The 18367-nt window shown below is 38.7% G+C and overlaps 1 protein-coding gene across 2 annotated transcripts in view; it reads right to left on the bottom strand.

Annotated features, from left to right (window-relative positions):
- Window positions 1–14717, bottom strand: part of acad11 (acyl-CoA dehydrogenase family, member 11) — a 145461-nt gene extending 130744 nt beyond the window's left edge. The window contains exons 1-2 of one of the 2 annotated variants that reach the window (XM_059524414.1): window positions 14505–14717; window positions 14304–14403 (exon numbers count right to left, since the gene is read on the bottom strand). In XM_059524414.1, the coding sequence (XP_059380397.1) occupies window positions 14304–14403; window positions 14505–14629 (225 nt within the window). In that variant the 5' untranslated portion in view covers window positions 14630–14717. The remainder of the gene's footprint in view (window positions 1–14303; window positions 14404–14504) is intronic. The other variant, XM_059524413.1, reaches the window with a different exon arrangement.
- Window positions 14718–18367: the final 3650 nt, after the last annotated feature.

Below are 18367 nucleotides of genomic sequence, written 5' to 3'. Positions count from 1 at the left end.
ATTTGATTTATTACAGCTAATTAAAAGTAATTAAAAAAGAAGATAATTCCTTGTAAAAAAAGAAATAATAATAATAATTATTATTATTATATAGGCTACATACATAAAATGATTGTATTTGACATTTCTGTCACTTCTGAAATTATGGCTACGCCCCTGGTGTGACAAAATGTTAGCTTATACATAATACTCTTTAAGCTCTTTTTTAAAAACTTGGCTTACATACATTTTTACGTATGCCATGTCGCATCATTAAACTAGCATTTAACAATGGACAAAAGTTTTTTTTTTCTAACCTATGTTTCTCTAACGATAAATGCTACTGTAATTTGCCCCCTGACTAAGCATTTAAAAAATTTAGTAGAAGCATTTAAATAATCCCATGAATGCACTTAAAGAATGCAGAATCGAATCGTTATAATCGAATCGAATCGAATTTAATTGTGAATCGAATCTAATTGAATCGTTCTAAATTTGCAAAAATCGTTCTTGAATCGAATCGAAAACCTATGAATCGTAATCGAATCGAATCGCTGCCTTGCCAAAGATTCACAGCCCTAATTCATATTTATCAGAAGTGTTTCTTTAAGTAGCATATTATAATGTAGCATATTATAATGATTTCTGGAGGATCATATGACGCTAAAGACAGCTTTGATCATAGCAATCAACTGACCCTTTGCAAAAAACTGCCCTCCTTAAATACTGTTGCTATGTCTGACAAGCCATGCTGCTCTCACAGTACACACCTTGTTCTCACACAGCGAATAATACATCCTGGACCAAAGAGGAAACTGACAACACACAGACAGAAGACAGAGAAGGTCACTTCTGGTATGAAACAAGTTTTCAGCTTTCAAATTTGGCCTCCTTTTTTCTTTTTCTTTTTTTAAGAAATTCAAACAATAAATACCGTTTTGTGCTGTTTTAATGTGTTACAGATCGCTGTAGTGCCTCAGTTCAAGCAGCACACATGAACCGATTGATTCATATTTAATTGAAGCACAAAATAAAATGTCACACGTCTTTATGCAATATTTTTCAAGTTTACCATATTTTCCGGACTATAAGTCACACTTTTTTCATACTTTGGCTGGTCCTGCGACTTATAGTCAGGTGCGACTTATTTATCAAAATTAATTTGACATGAACAAAGAGAAATGAACCAAGAAGAAACATTACCGTCTACAGCCGCGAGAGGGCGCTCTATACTGCTCAGTGCTCCTGTAGTCTACCGCTGAGCAGCATAGAGCACCCTCTCACGGCGGAAGATGGTAATGTTTATAAGGCACAGTCCCAATTATGGGGTCTATTTCTGTACTTAACTCATACATAAGGCGCACCATATTATGAGGCGCATGCTAAAACATACGGTCTACAAAATGAAAAGGTAACGGAAGCAAAACAGTGAGTTTAGTTGAACTTTATCCTCCTATTTAACAATACACTCACATTTTTTTTTAATTAATCTTCTCCCACAAATCCATCAAAGTCCTCATCTTCTATGTCTGAATTGAACAGCTTTTGAACAGCTTTTGAACAGCTTTTGTCATCAAACATGCAGGGTTCCCTCTCATCATGGTTTATCGCTGCCATTGTACGTATTACGTCCCTGTGTCAGCGGGAAATGGTCCGATAGTCAATCAAGCAGAGCGCTTACCAAAGTCTCATAACAACATTTTTACAGATTTTGGAACTCAGTGTACACATAAGGCACACCGGATTATCAGGTGCACGCCCGTTTTTTGAGAAAATGTAAGGCCATCCTTAAAAATATTCTTGTTTGCCTTTACCCGACCGACCCTGTCAATTTCGGACCAACTCATTTTTTTTTTTTTTTTGCTTTTAGTCCGACCGACTTGCCGATTGTAAATTTGCGTTAAGACCGACCAATTTTTTTTTACTCTTCAAACTACTAATGCAAAAGCAATAAAATAATATTAATTATATTTAAGTAAGTATTGTACAACCTGAATTCCTGAAAAGTTGGGACGTTTTTTAAATTTTAATAAAATGAAAACTAAAAGACTTTCAAATCACATGAGCCAATATTTTATTCACAATAGAACATAGATAACATAGCAAATGTTTAAACTGAGTAAGTTTACAATTTTATGCACAAAATGAGCTCATTTCAATTTTGATTTCTGCTACAGGTCTCAAAATAGTTGGGACGGGGCATGTTTACCATGGTGTAGCATCTCCTTTTCTTTTTAAAACAGTTTGAAGACGTCTGGGCATTGAGGCTATGAGTTGCTGGAGTTTTGCTGTTGGAATTTGGTCCCATTCTTGCCTTATATAGATTTCCAGCTGCTGAAGAGTTCGTGGTCGTCTTTGACGTATTTTTCGTTTAATGATGCGCCAAATGTTCTCTATAGGTGAAGGATTTGGACTGCAGGGCAGGCCAGGTTAGCACCCGGACTCTTCTACGACGAAGCCATGCTGTTGTTATAGCTGCAGTATGTGGTTTTGCATTGTCCTGCTGAAATAAATAAGGCCTTCCCTGAAATAGACGTTGTTTGGAGGGAAGCATATGTTGCTCTAAAACCTTTATATACCTTTCAGCATTCACAGAGCCTTCCAAAACATGCAAGCTGCCCATACCGTATGCACTTATGCACCCCCATACCATCAGAGATGCTGGCTTTTGAACTGAACGCTGATAACATGCTGGAAGGTCTCCCTCCTCTTTAGCCCGGAGGACACGGCGTCCGTGATTTCCAACAAGAATGTCAAATTTGGACTCGTCTGACCATAAAACACTATTCCACTTTGAAATAGTCCATTTTAAATGAGCCTTGGCCCACAGGACACGACGGCGCTTCTGGGCCATGTTCACATATGGCTTCCTTTTTGCATGATAGAGCTTTAGTTAGCATCTGCTGATGGCACGGCGGATTGTGTTTACCGACAGTGGTTTCTGAAAGTATTCCTGGGCCCATTTTGTAATGTCATTGACACAATCATGCCGATGAGTGATGCAGTGTCGTCTGAGAGCCCGGAGACCACGGGCATCCAATAAAGGTCTCCGGCCTTGTCCCTTACGCACAGAGATTTCTCCAAATTCTCTGAATCTTTTGATGATGTTATGCACTATAGATGATGAGATTTGCAAAGCCTTTGCAATTTGACGTTGAGGAACATTGTTTTTAAAGTTTTCAATAAATTTTCATTCATTAAAACAGCTCGACACTGCTTTAACTTGGCACGAAGTTCTGGAAAAACTGTGCCCAGATCTTTTCCCATCCCTTCTCCCATCTAGTCTAAAACCGTGTCCGTGTCGACTGTCACTATGTTTGAAAATCTATTGCACGAATCGATTGGACCAACCAACACAAGTATCGAAAATGAAAATAGGACATTGATTTTAACAGCCTTAATTCTCTCGGAGCGCGTCCAGTTTTTTTTTTATTTTTTAGAACACGCATCACACAGCAACTGCAGCTTCGAACACACGCATAACAGCAAATAATACTTCTGCACAATGTTTCTCTTTTTACAACAGAAATGTGAATTCTGCCGGTATTCAGACGGTCTCATGCATACAGATACAGATTGGGGCTAGAATCGCCGGGCTGTCAAAATAGCTGAAAAACTAAATTCGAATTATTTACTTAAATATGTATTGTATTTGAATTTAAAATGCATAATAATTTCAGTTAGGGTGAAGAAAAGCTTTTTGCTTCTCTTCTGAGGCCTCAAGATAGCGCATCGAGCAAAATATTACTGCACGTTTATTCAAAGCATTAGAATACATGACTGTGAAAAAACAACATAATATTTAAAATAATTTTTATGAACAATTATTATTAATTAAGTTGCTTAAAGAACTATAAACAAAACAGCGTCATGTATACATGCATTGTTAAATAAATAAAAAGGCGGAAAACCAGTCACACAGAATAATTTTTTTTTTCATTTAAAAACATGAGATGCAGTGGGATGGGGAACAAAAACCCAACATAAAGTCTCGAGATATTTTTAGAAAATTAAGTTAAATACATTAATTTTACATGTCTTTCTAAACATGCGGCTCTCTTGTGCGAGACGCGAGTCCAACGGTGTCCCTCTAGAAAATGCGCAAAATATGCGTTCTGTGTGAACGGCTTGGTTTCAGTTTTGATGTAAACAAGATCTTCTCCACATTGATGTTCTCTTTTTTTTTTTTGTAGTGGCTTCAACTGGATAGGCTAACATAACCTTATAATGCAATGCCACATACATCGTCATCGCATCTCGTGCGCCACTAATAAAGATCAATGGAACACCTTATATTACCTATATTTGGTGTTATTTGCCGTATAAAACTTATTTAGACATGCAAAATCGATTTTACAATCGATTCAATGAACACTTGTCACTCAAATGAAACTTTTTTTTTTTTCACAAAAGTGACAACCCAAGAAAGCAAAGTCGGTCTCTCTCGTGAGGCCAATAAGGGAGTGACTAAAACTGCAATTCATCGACTGGCCGCTTGAGGCTGGCTGCAAAAGGGAGTCAGTTCCATAGACTCCCCATGTTAAAATGCCCAACTTTACAGCAGGAAAAAACATGTTTACAGCCTGGTTCAAAAAATGATTTTGGTCTAAATAGCTAATTTTGCCCTTCATGACAACTGTGAGGGGGGTGAATTTTTTTATAACTCATCCATTTAAATTATATTAAGACTTAAAGTTCTGCATAATTAAGGGCGTAGCCACTTGAGTGACAGGTGGACTGCCGCTGCTGACACTGCCGTCGTGCTAGGTGGGTGTGGCTTCAGCAACTAGCTCCCGCCTTTTTGCCCATTTTTGATTGTCCGGCAGAGTCGCGCGGTGACGCGCTGCCAAGATGGCGACGGCCCGCTCTACACACTTTAGGCTTCAAAAACACACTTCAGGAGACTACGGGTGACGTCACGGACACTACGTCCATGTTTTTATACAGTCTATGGTTTAAATTCATACCTACGTCATCACCATCACCTAAATTTTCCTTTTTTTTTTTTACATTGAAACTTGAAAAAAAAAATATAGACCGACCTACCGACCCTTATTTTAAAAAAAAAATTACTGTTACTGCAAACCAAAATATTTTTAAGGATGGCCTAAGGCTCTTAGGTTGCGCCTTATGGTGCGGAAAATGCGGTAATTTGTTTGTCAGGCAAGATGGCAGCATTGGCGTTATGATAGGTCAGATCACCTGTCAATCAAGCTCACTGTGAACTCAATTACATTTTAACATGTATTCACAAAGAAAACATCACACAATGTTTCACTTCTGTTAAATGTGATGAAATCATCTTTTGTGTGAAATATGAACAGCTATGCTAATCTTTCTCCTTTTGTTTTCCTGTTTCTCCAGCCTCACGTTTGGAGACTTCAGAAGTCGCGCTGTTTTGTGTTTATTTTATTATTAAAGCTTTGTTTGATTGTCCGCCGGTTCCCACCTCCTCCTTCCCGAGATTGTGAAGTTTGTATGCCGTTACAGTAATATTGTGACTTTATTAAACAATCCTCTACGAAAATACAGTTTCACTGTGTTATCGATGTACTTTCAGGGTGGAACTTGTCAGCAAATCTACTTCACAGCACATCAGTGAAAGCAATTGACAGTTACAGACGTGTGTGTTGGATCAGGGTCAGATCTGAATTCTGATGGTAGGTAGATCTCCAGGAACAGGATTGTACAGCCCTGTTATATTGGTAATGTATGATGGATTTTGTTTTTATTGCAGGTTTCCTGGGATGACAGTTGAAGAGATCAGCACATCAGATGTTGGCCTGGACAGCTGTACCTACAGTACACCACATTGACTTCTTTGCATGGATAGCTGACTACTACTATTATGTTCTGTGAAGGTATTATTATAGCAAACCTGAGCACCTGTGACAGTGGAAATGTTGTAATGAATAGTCACACATGCATATTTGTACATTTAAAGTCACAGATACATTTTTTTAGTACTAACAATATATGTTTTTTTTTTTACTAATTCTCTCCAGCAAACACAACAGTTACACCATTTCATATTCTGAGGTGCACAAATCCTATTCTACAAATAAGAGAACAAAAGTATACAAGTGCTCAGTTTAGCCCCTTTCACACTGAGGTTCTAGATAATACACGGGTAATGTGTCCCGGCAATTGTTCCCGGATCGTTAGATTTTGGTTCATTCACACTGCCAGTGATTTTCCGGAATCTGTGTGTTCATCCACACACAACCCATAAAGATTTTTGGGTAAAAAATGTTTTGGGACCACCGTGCATTGTAAAAGGGGCTTTAGTCTAGCACACTACACATAAGTTATTTATTTACTATTATTATGATTTTTTTTTTTTTTTTCAATTAGAGCAAATTGAATAGACATTAACAGAATAGAAAAGGTAAGCACTTTTGGAAAATATCTGAAGACTCAGCTGCTCAAATTGAGAAAGGCAGGTCATTCTACCATGATCTTATCTACAAATACTACTATTCTCATAAAGTCTGTAAATATGTCCAGTTCTAATAAACACATTTCAGAAAAAAAATTATTCAATAATATGAGCAAAATGAAATGCAGCCGTGCATAAATCTGGTATAACTGAGCCTGTGACTTTTTTCATTTGTAGAATAGGATTCATGGACCTGTAATAAAGATTTTGAGAAGGTTTTATTGTGTTTGTGAGAGAGAAAGAAACAAAATACAAGCTTGCAACTTGATGATTTATTGAAATATTCTTTACAAATACAAATTCCACTGTCACAAGTGCTCAATTTTGTTATAATAATGTACAAAGTGTCTCGAATGTACAATAGATGTCCTGTATGTAAATATAACAAAGGGATATTAACAACAAAATAGTAAAAATTGATATTTTGAATCCACAAATCATTTGCATGATTTGTGTAGATCCAAAGAGTTTTTAAAAGTGGATTAGTTAAATAGCACATGCTAAATAACACAAAGCATTTTTTTTTTACATTTTATTTACATAATAAAAAGATAAGAAATACATGTTTTACATAAAGTGTTGCGATTTTATATGAAAATATACAACAGATAATATTTTTAAGGCACATGATAAAAAAAATTACCCCCAAACTTTAGAGAAATTTAATCATGGAGGTCATTAGGTCACATCTCTGATATTGCAAAGAACTCAAGTTTTGATTGCAATTGAAAATTTATCTACTATGTTCTTCTGTCTTCTTTATAAATCATCTTCTCACCCATGTCTTTTATTTTGTGGAACACAAAAGCAAAGAGTGACAGCCTCAGTCACCATTATATATATATATATATATATATATATATATATATATATATATATGTTTTTTTTTGTTGTTGTTTTTTTAGAAAAGCAATGGCTCTGGGTAAGTCAACCAATTGCGTTGATTTTCCGTTATTTTTGAATGGCGTGCCTGACGTTCGATCAACATTATAGACAGTAAAAGAAATGGATACAGCGAACCCATTGGATTCAACGTAGAAAAATGAAGTCAATTAGAAGCACTTACTTCCTGGGTGTAATGACAGGTAATGACCAAGAGGTGTCATTGTTGGACTGGTAATGATCTAGAGTGAATATACAGAGCTGAAGAAGAGTGACAGTTTGTTTCAGTTGTTGTTCATGCTGAAAAGCTAATAAACCAAACACAGAGAGAACTCACGAGTGTTTAAAGTATTAATAGATGCCTGTTAAGGATATATACAGACGTTACATGGTGTCAGAATAAGCTGTGTGTCGGTACCCTTATAGAAGACATGGCAAAGTTTAGCCCACCGAGCGAGTTTAAGTTTGAGAGCCCAACCGAATGGCCAGAGTGGAAACAGAGATTTTGCCGCTATCGGTTAGCCACAAAGTTAAACAAAGATGATGGCGAGACTCAAGTAAGTTCGCTGATCTACGCGATGGGCAGTGAAGCTGAAAAGATATTCAGTTCATTTGAGTTTGCAGAGGAAGATGACAAGAAGAAATTTGAAGTGGTCATAAAAAAATTTGACGACTACTTTATTCCACGACGCAACATCATACACGAGCGCGCATGTTTCTACCAACGGAGTCAGCAATCCGGAGAAACGGCAGAAATGTACATTAGGACATTATATGATTTAGCAGAGCACTGTCAATTCGGGACTACAAGAGATGAACACATAAGGGATCGTCTTGTGGTGGGAATAGCAGACAAGGAACTTTCACGCCAGTTCCAGCTCAAAGCAGACCTGACGCTGACTCAAGTGACTGAAAGTGTGCGTCAGACAGAGGCAATAACGCGGCAGGTTAATCTTCAAACCAATCGACCAGACGCTCAGCTGGACAATGTAAATGCTGTCAAAGGGAAGGTTGGACAGTCTAGGAAAAAGTTTCAGCGACGTGAGAACAACAGCCATGGACCCAACACAAAAGAGGAGTGTGGGAGGTGCGGTAAGCCACAACATTCTGATGAAAGGCATTGTCCTGCATTAAAAAGCAAGTGTAATAAGTGTCACAAAAGAGGACATTGGGATGCGTAAATGTCATTCTAAAGCAGTGAGAGAAGTCACAAGCGAACAGCCTGGACAGACATACTTCCTAGGAGCAGTGGATAAGGAAGATAATGTTGATACATGGACTGTAGGCTTACCTGTAAATAATGTGGTAGTAACCTTTAAAATTGATACAGAAGCCGACGCTACCAGCGGTGAAACTGGAGAAGTATGTCCTGCCCACAGTAGAGGAAATAATGCCAAAGCTAGCTGGTCCAAAAGTGTTTACGTCACTGGATGCAGCAAGTGGATTTTATCAGATCCCTCTACACGAGGAGAGCAGGATGCTCACCACTTTTATTACTCCGTTTGGGAGATATGCTTTCCGCCGTCTTCCTTTTGGAATAACAAGTGCTCCCGAAATTTTCCAGAGAAAAATGTCAGAAACTCTGGCTGGCCTGGAAGGGACAGAGATCTTTATGGATGATATTTTGATTCATGCAGAGACAGAGGAGCAACATGACCGACGACTGGCCGAGGTTCTAAAGGTCATTGAAGCAGCTGAACTCAAGTTAAACCAGGCAAAGTGTAAGTTCAAGCAGAGACAGGTTCGCTTTTTGGGTCATCTAATCGACGAGGCAGGTATCAGGGCAGACCCAAATAAAGTCGCGGGGATAGGAAACTTTCCACAGCCACAAAATGCTACTGAGCTCAAAAGATTCTTAGGAATGGTTAATTATTTAGCCAAGTTCATTCCAGAGTTATCAACAGTGGCCCACCCACTGTACGAACTACTGAAAGGAGACAAGGAGTGGATGTGGGGACCTGCTCAGTGCGAGGCGTTCAGGAACCTAAAGATTGCACTAGCCACAGCTCCGGTACTTACCTTCTACGATGCCAACAAGCCCACCATAGTGTCAGCAGACGCCAGCAGCTACGGGCTGGGCGGCGTTCTTCTCCAGCAGCACGGAGATAACTGGAAGCCCGTGGCTTACTGCTCAAGACGATTAAGTGACGCGGAGAAAAGGTATGCACAAATCGAGAAGGAGTGCCTGGCTAGCGTGTGGTCCTGTGAATGGTTTGATAAATACCTCTATGGACTTGATGGCTTTAGACTGGTTACTGATCACAAACCATTGGTACCTCTCATGAACAGTAAAAACTTAGACTGTGTCCCAATCAGGTGCCAGAGGCTATTAATGAGATTAATGCGCTTCAATGCCATAGCTGAACATGCACCAGGCAAAACATTAGCAGTGGCGGATGCACTGTCTAGGAGCCCAGAGCCATGCTGTGGGGATGGGGTCTGTCATGTGGAGGTGGCAGCACACATCGAGGCTGTCATGAGTCAGGTCCCAGCCACACCTCACCGGATGGCAGAGCTAAGACATTGAAAAGGATAGTCAGCTCCAGACGGTCATAGGCTTCATCCGTAAAGGATGGCCTGATTATGCTGCAAAGGTGCCTGAGGTAGTCAAAGACTTCTACCAAGTGAGAGGAGAACTATCTGAGATAGATGGTTTGGTCATTAGAGGCAACCGCATTGTCATTCCAACAGAAATGAGAAAGGTCATCTTAGAGAGAATCCATGATGGACACCAAGGCCTGATAAAGTGCAGAGAAAGAGCTTATCAATCTGTATGGTGGCCTGGAATGTCTGATGAGATAGTAAAAACAGTACAGCAGTGTACATTTTGCAGAGAAAATAGAAACACACAGAGGAAGGAGCTGTTAATACCCAGCGAGCTGCCCTGTAGGCCATGGCAGAAAGTGGCTATAGACCTGTGTGAGAGTAAGAAGCAAAACTACTTAGTAGTATCAGATTATTACTCTAGATACCTAGAGATTTTGAATCTCCCTACAACCACTACTAGCCAAGTTATAGCAAAGCTGAAAGCCACATTTGCTCGTTTTGGCATTCCAGAAGTGATAGTAAGCGATAATGGGCCCCAGCTATCTTCAGCAGAGATGAGGGAGTTTAGCAAGGAATATGGCTTCGTTCATGTAACTTCCAGCCCACACTACCCTCAAAGTAATGGGCAGGCAGAGAGGGCAATTCAGATAGTGAAATCTATCCTGAGACAGCAGGACCCTCTCCTTGCCCTGATGGTGTACAGAGCCACACCCACTTCGTCGACAGGAGTCAGTCCTGCTGAACTGCTAATGGGCAGGAAAATCAGGACCACCTTGCCCACCCTGCAGGACAATCTGAAACCGAACTGGCCTAATGAGGATGTGATCAGACAGGCTGACGCTGCAGCTAAGCAAAGGCAAGCCTATTACTATAACCGCAGGAACGGAGTAAGGACTCTACCCCCACTGAACCCGGGGGATCAGGTGCTAACAAAGTTGGATGGACAGAAACAGTGGACAATGCCTGCTGTCGTGCGCAGCTCCAGTTCTACTCCAAGGACCTATATCGTGGAGATGGCACGAGGAGACCGTCACAGGAGGAACCGGCGACACCTGCAGGGCATACCAAAAACATTCACACCTGCCACTGAGAGCCCTGACCAGTTCGTTCCTGAGAACAGGAACACTGTGGACACACACAGTTGTGAGACACTAAACACTCCCACACCCACCCAAGGGACTATGACCATTACTCGCTCTGGTAGAGTGAGCAAAGCCCCAGACAAACTGGACTTGTGATTATGGACTTTGGGTTTGAGGAGGGGGAGGGTAAATCCCATCAAGAAAATGGGGTGTATGGACTTTGAAAAAAAAATGTTCTGAGTTATTGTAAAGGAAATGTACTGTTATTTGTAAGAACAGTAGTAATGTTTATTTTCATTAGACACCGTTGAGGTGGGAAGTTAACAAGACAGTTGTGTTTTACAAAACAAAATATTGTTAAGCCAGAGAGATGTTATTGCTTAACCGTTCATGTTAACTAAGAAGGGCAACATCTTTTAGGGGGGAGATGTAATGACAGGTAATGACCAAGAGGTGTCATTGTTGGACTGGTAATGATCTAGAGTGAATATACAGAGCTGAAGAAGAGTGACAGTTTGTTTCAGTTGTTGTTCATGCTGAAAAGCTAATAAACCAAACACAGAGAGAACTCACGAGTGATCGTCTTTAAAGTATTAATAGTTGCCTGTTAAGGATATATACAGACGTTACACTGGGGGTCGGCGTACTGCGCAGACTCAAACTGAGCTTTATGACGTAGATGTCACGTGAGCAACCTGTAAGTCTTCTAATCGCTGTGCCAAGAGAAATCTGAATCACCCACCGAATCTTGCAGAGAAGGCGAGCGTGAACAGGAGCAAATTTGGCCAAGTATTCTGATTAATTATCTCCCTTGACTTTATGCCTCCACGTCCCCCCGATAGCCTCATAGACAGTAAAAGATTGCCTGTGAGCTTCTCCTCCTGTCCATACGGTAATTTCTCTACTGTGCGACAGAGGGTCGCTGGTTATGACGCAATCGTTAGCCTATTTTTTACAAAAACTGCTTCTACGGAACCATAACGTAAGATACAAGGTAATGGAGCCTTTTATACATTTTCGTGTTTCTTTAGAAATAATGAATGGACAAATTGAGTCTTTAAGCGCCTCAGATGTAAAGTTATTCGCTGTCAAAGTGACGCCAAAATGAATGGGAGTCAATGGAATGCTAACAGCAGGTGGGGGTCCGCTAGCCAATAGCGGTGTAGCAGTCGATTCGGTTCCCCTCGGAATGTCTGTTCCCCTTTATGCAAACGTACTACAATTCTTGCGTAGTTGCCGAGTTACTATACGTACGATCAGAACTAACGTGCGCAAGAAGCACGACTGGATGTACGGCAAGTCAAATAGTTCAAAGTACCTTCCTAAATCCTAAACTTGAAAATAGTTTTAAGACGAGAGGTTTTTCAACTTGAAATTTATTTCCTTTTTTTGTTTTTCAATCAGATTTATTACTGATTACAATGTGGTGCTTGAGGCTTTGGCTATTCTGTTTTATACTGTCGTATACTTATTCATTTATGCTCATTTATTTTTACTTTTTATTATATGCCTTGCTGTTGTTGTATTTATGTATGCACTGAAAGCTTAAAAAAATCTTTGTGTGTGCAAAACATGCATTAGAATAAGTATACAATGAACCATAAATGTTGTGTATAAATCAGAACCCTATGCACACATGAAAATTTTCATTCATAGTGTTTTTTACCCCTTTATTCAATAAACTATAAACCTGGTTACCAGACTCTGTGCCTTGGTCTGAAAGAATGATGTGAAATAAAGTAATGCAGTACACAACTGCTTCATATTTAGTCAGAATAGCATAGGCTATTTTGTGTAATGGTCAATAAATGTACTCATTTACATTGTTGGTCCTTGTGACTTTCCCCACTAAATTCATCCTGGCTGTTAACATAATCAGTTTATGTCTCACAGCAATGTTGAAAAGGAAAATACTTAGTAGCCTTTTTAATTTATCAACGTCCACCCCATTCCAGGCCAGTAGAATCTAGCTGAAACAGCAAGCTTGCTTTTTTCTAATTCTAAAATAAAAAGTGGCTGGCCTCTTTTTGTCCTGCAGCCACTTTTCTTCTAAACTTTACATTGTTTTTTGAGGAGATGTGATAAAGTTTGCATCTATTGAAATAGCTTTATTGATAAAATCTAAACAAATAACCTGCAATGAGGTTCTAAAGGCCCAATTGAAGGAATACACCCATTTAAAAAATGTGCTAGTTGCTTTAAGTCAGTTAAGTATAGTGTCTTGACAAGAACTGACTTTTTTTTCGTGTATCACTATCTCACTTTACCATGAGAAAACGTGTCAGTGTAGAGAAGTTATCACTTAAAGTACTTTGCTTACCATCAACTTGGAAACTGGAGGAACATCTGCCAATGAAATATTTCTGCTCTTTTTTTAAGACAAATGGATAAACACCTTGAGTTTTGTAATTTAGAATTTCCTCATATAGTTTTGACCTATATGAGGAACTATATTCCACTGTTATCAGTAAGAAGGTAAACAGATTAATCAAATAGAATATTAGTTCAAATGTTCTATATGGAAACAGTAATACAATAAACCGAGTTTGGACGTCAGCACGGACAGATTACACTAATTTGCAATGGAAAAATGAAACTGCAAAAACTCGGACATAAGACAAAAATAAAGGAACAATTGCAAGATGAATAAAAAACAATAAACGGGAGTCTGAGAATCATTTTACTAAGCTGCAGTGTAGCAAGAGATTTGTCCCTTTTCGCTTTCCTTACATCCAGGTGTGTTTGGTGTATTTGCATGCGGCAGTGTTGCCAAATCCTCGGAATTTAGGTTACTTTGGGAAAATGTCTGATAAACTATTTGGTTGGATTTATTACACGGACCAGGCAACCGGAGGGGAAACAGGAATTCCAGAGGGGAACAGAATCGACTGCTACACCGGCGCCCAGGGGTGCTTCAAAAAAATATGAAACCCTGCCCCCCTGATCAACATTAACCCGATGAGCAAAACGATGTTGGATCGACGTCGGAGATCCACGTCGTTTCGACGCCACGAGAAACATCGATTCTACGTTGATTCTATGTCAGTTTGCTATCTGGGAAGTTAAACCTTTATTCTGATTGGTGGATTAGATGTTGATCCAGGAACATGTTGTACTTTGTGAAATCACGTTCACCACTGGGGTCACTTAACTTTATTGTGTTGTGTTGTCAAGTTGGGCAGTCGCTGGTGCCAATTAAAGTCCTTTTTGCGTGATCACAACAGCGTTGGATTGACCCAAATAAACTATATTAAACTCAACGTTCCAATTACATTAAACTCTACACTTCAAGTATTCTACAGATAATCAGTTATCCTTAAGTTTCACATTATTGTGACACAACGAGCGAGGCAGAACACATAACGTTAACTTACCTTATGAGCTCCGGGCAGCAGCTCTCCTGGAGGCTTCTTTCTGAGCACATAACGTTTATCTGCAGTCTCAATGTAAAAAGTTGGGTTGGATTGCCCAGCTCTATTCAAAATAAATAAGTAAAATAGAACAACAAATATGCGTTTTGTTTGCATGAAGTGCACTTGAAAAATGATGTGTGTTGTGAAATGTCTTAACGTTACCTGTACTGCTGCAGAGTTAAAGTGCTGTTGCCTGTAAAGCTGTCAAGTTTCCCTGACAGATATCTTTTCAGGTTATTAGTGTCAAATCGATGTTCTGGACGGATAGCGGTGATTTGGCGATCCATTGCGTTACAAAGTGAAATTGAGAAATAAAGTTCACGACTTTAGGATATTTCAAAATAAAAGTCATCAACTTCTGACGATGTGATGTATACAATTTTGAGGAGCAGCATTACCAAGCCCAATAATCGACCAAGCGCCGCAAACTTGATGTGTGATATTACCATGTACTTTTACAGGCTTGAACTGATTCAGCAAGCATCCTTTCTATGGGTGACTCCTCGTGTAAAGGCAGTTTTGATTAGTCTACTTAGAGTGTTTTAAACGGTTCGCCTTCTTACAACTGTCATATTACATTATCACATTGGAATTAAGATAAGATGATCAAGTGGACTAAATATACATATAACCCAAGTTAGATAGCAGTCCATACTGATAAGGTTTTTCAAAATGCTTTGATGAACGTTGAATAGAACAGTATAACGTTATATATATAATTATTTTGTAACATTTTAATTGACATCACTGTCACTTTTAATCAATTAAGTGCATCATTGTTGAATTAAATTATTAATTTATTTAAAATACAGCTCCTTCCTGACCACAAACTTCTGATCTACTGTTTTTGTGATATTATACAACTTACAGTTTAAAAATACTATCAGTGAACGGCAGGTGTCAGCACACTCTAATGAATTAATAGTGGCCGCCGTAAAGCGCAGCTCATCAAGAAAGAATAAATTACAAATCAATCCAAGTCAATTTGAAAAAAAAAAAAAAATATATATATATATATATATATATATATATATACGTACACTTTTAAAGCATACAAATATAGGGAGGATAAAATTATGGTGGGAGACTGGGTCAAGTAATTGTATTAGAGAGTATATTTACGTATTTTGGCAACATGAAAGTGATCTGATGCTTAGTTTAATTTGTAATTATTCTTCAGGATGCACATAATATATTTGAACATAGGTAGATGCTATTAAGAATCATATTTTGAGGGATGCATGCACATCTACTTGCTATTTTGAATATCTTTCTGTGAATAAATTTGCTTTAAAGGATCAGGTTTGTAATTATAACCTAGTCTGATCATTCTGAAAAAAAAAATGTTTAGCCTATACAAAAGCTTCAATACCATGTTATTTAAAAATTACTAGCAAGCTATAATGTACAAATTACTATAATTAGCAATACATGCTGTGGTGCCCAGCAGTCAAAAATGCTTTACGTAATGCTACATATAAAAGTATAAGCATCATAAAAGAACAGGCAATGTGAAGTAGTTATTTTCAAAGCTTATAAAAATCGTCATTGTAATTATAACCTAGTCTGATCATTCTGAAAAAAAAAAATGTTTAGCCTATACAAAAGCTTCAATACCAACTAAGCAAGCCAGAGGCGTAATAGAAGTAGCCTAATAGTCTTCAAGATGTAAATATGGTTTATGTAAATCCACTTTTGAGTCGTGTACTTAATGGAGCTCCCCTGTTAGTTATTCATTATAAAACATGTTTTTACAGCACAATCACAAATATGCTATATTATGTAAGTAACAAACAGGGTTTAGATTAAGCCAGGATCAGGCCATGGCTCAATTAGTCTTGTCTGTGAAACTGGAGGATAGCATCTTTACACCTTTTGCTTATATGTTGCTGACTTTACACCTTAGATTTAATAGATTTTTAACTCCAAAATCAATACCACTGTATGAAAATAACTTGTACTCTTAAATTAAAATATTTATTTTGTGAAAAAATATATTCTCACCATTGTAACTCACAGCAAGCTGTCATATTCGTCTTCTTTCCAGTTTAACGGCGGTTGGCATCCAGCTTATTGGTGCAATACCGCCCTCTTCTGTTCCGAAGTGTGGATCAGATAATGTGTTTTTCTACTAAACGTATACATCACTCACATTGTTTCTTAACATTAATATCTACACACACCTTATACATCAAATCCTGCCTAAAACCCCTGCTTCCCTTAAAAAACGTAATCAATATTCTACTCTGTGCCCTCTGTGAAAGCGGTCATACTGCCAACAACTTATCGTTTTGACATCTCGCTTGATTCTGTGAGATTTCGACAACATCAAGTTACGCCTCTTTCAAGTTACGCCCCTGTCTTGCAGTCTGCAGATGTACACCTAAAAACTAAGCAGCATATAGCGCCCTCTCGCGGCTGTAGACGGTAATGTTTTCTCTTGGTTCTTGGGTCTAAATAAATGCGATTTATAGTCCAGTGCAACTTATATATGTTTTTTTTCCTCATCATGATGTATTTTTGGACTGATGCGACTTATACTTAGGTGCGACTTATAGTCCGAAAAATACGGTGCCTAAAATAATAAACACGTTTGGAGAAACTGTATTTGAAGAGTAGGCTAGTGTCACTTTTATGAAAAGTGTGGGGCTTATGATGACCTGTAGCCATAATAGCCAGCCACGAGGGGTCTCAATTTGACTGAATGTTATGTCCTCACCATAGACTGTATCACTCATCAGGTCATAGCTCTCTGTCATGTTCGCATGCTTAAACGGCCGCAAGAGCCTATTTCCCCCGCCCGCCCCTGACCAGATACGGTAACTATTGACGCTACTGTCATTCAAAATGTCCAACGAATGGGCATTAGCCGAGAGCATAGGCTCTTGCTGGCGTTTAAGCATGCAAAACTTTTCATAAAAGTGACACTAGCCTACTCTTCAAATACAGTTTCTCCAAACGTGTTTATTATTTTAGGTAGTCATTATCACGATAATCCATGTCCAAGAGACAATTTCCTCGGATGAGATGGTTTTTATTCGTTACTTATTTGACACGATGCTATAAACACACACTGACCTCATCAAGCTTTTATTTTGGCACTTCCGGAATTTTGAATTAGCATATTAGCTAAATATTTAGTTTCAACAGAAACATTTAGATTCAACATTTAGATTTAGATTTAACATTTAGATTTTACATTTAGATTTAGATTTAACATTTAGATTGAACATTTAGATTTAGATTTAACATTTAGATTTAGATTTAACATTTAGATTTAACATTTAGATTTAGATTTAACATTTAGATTTAACATTTAGATTTAGATTTAACATTTAGATTTAACATTTAGATTTAAATTTAGATTTAACATTTATGTTTATATTTAACATTTAGATTTTACATTTACATTTAGATTTAGATTTAACATTTAGATTTAGATTTAACATTTAGATTTAGCATGTAGATTTAACATTTAACATTTAGGTGTAACATTTAATATTTATATTTAACTATTTAAAATATCTCTAAGTTGACAAATATTGTTGTAAATGTGCTAAAAAGTGACCGTCAAAAATTCATACCAGTTTTTTAAACATTGTTTGAAGCTAAATGTGACAAAATCTTGTTGTTATTTTCAGCATGAGCCGCTTTAGCCGTAAAAGCGCTGCTTCCAGCGGATTCCGGAACCGTCTTCAGCTCAACCGAGCTCGCCGGTTCGCCCTGCTTCACCGGCCTCCCCTGCATCGCTTCCCGATGGGCAGCGCCCGCTGTTTGCCGTCGCGTCGTCCGAGGAAGTCGATCTCAGGGCCGCGTCGGGGGAAGAGGACACGCGCTCTCTGCTAGCTTCGGGCAGTGAGGGCTGGGTGAGCTCTGAGGATCTCGCGCCCTCTGCTCAGATGCCCAGCAAACGAGCTGACATCGAGAAGGAGCCGAGGCGAGTGCTCACGCTGGCCGCGACGAGTCTCGGCCTCGAGTGGTCTGCACCAGCGCCCCCCTCTCGTTCCCGGCTGGATGGTAGTTTC

This window comes from Carassius carassius, chromosome 35 (assembly GCF_963082965.1).
Source record: "Carassius carassius chromosome 35, fCarCar2.1, whole genome shotgun sequence".
Classification (NCBI taxonomy): Eukaryota; Metazoa; Chordata; class Actinopteri; order Cypriniformes; family Cyprinidae; genus Carassius; species Carassius carassius.
The sequence above is the reverse complement of the archived record's forward strand: the minus strand, read 5'-3'. Positions and strand labels throughout refer to the sequence as shown.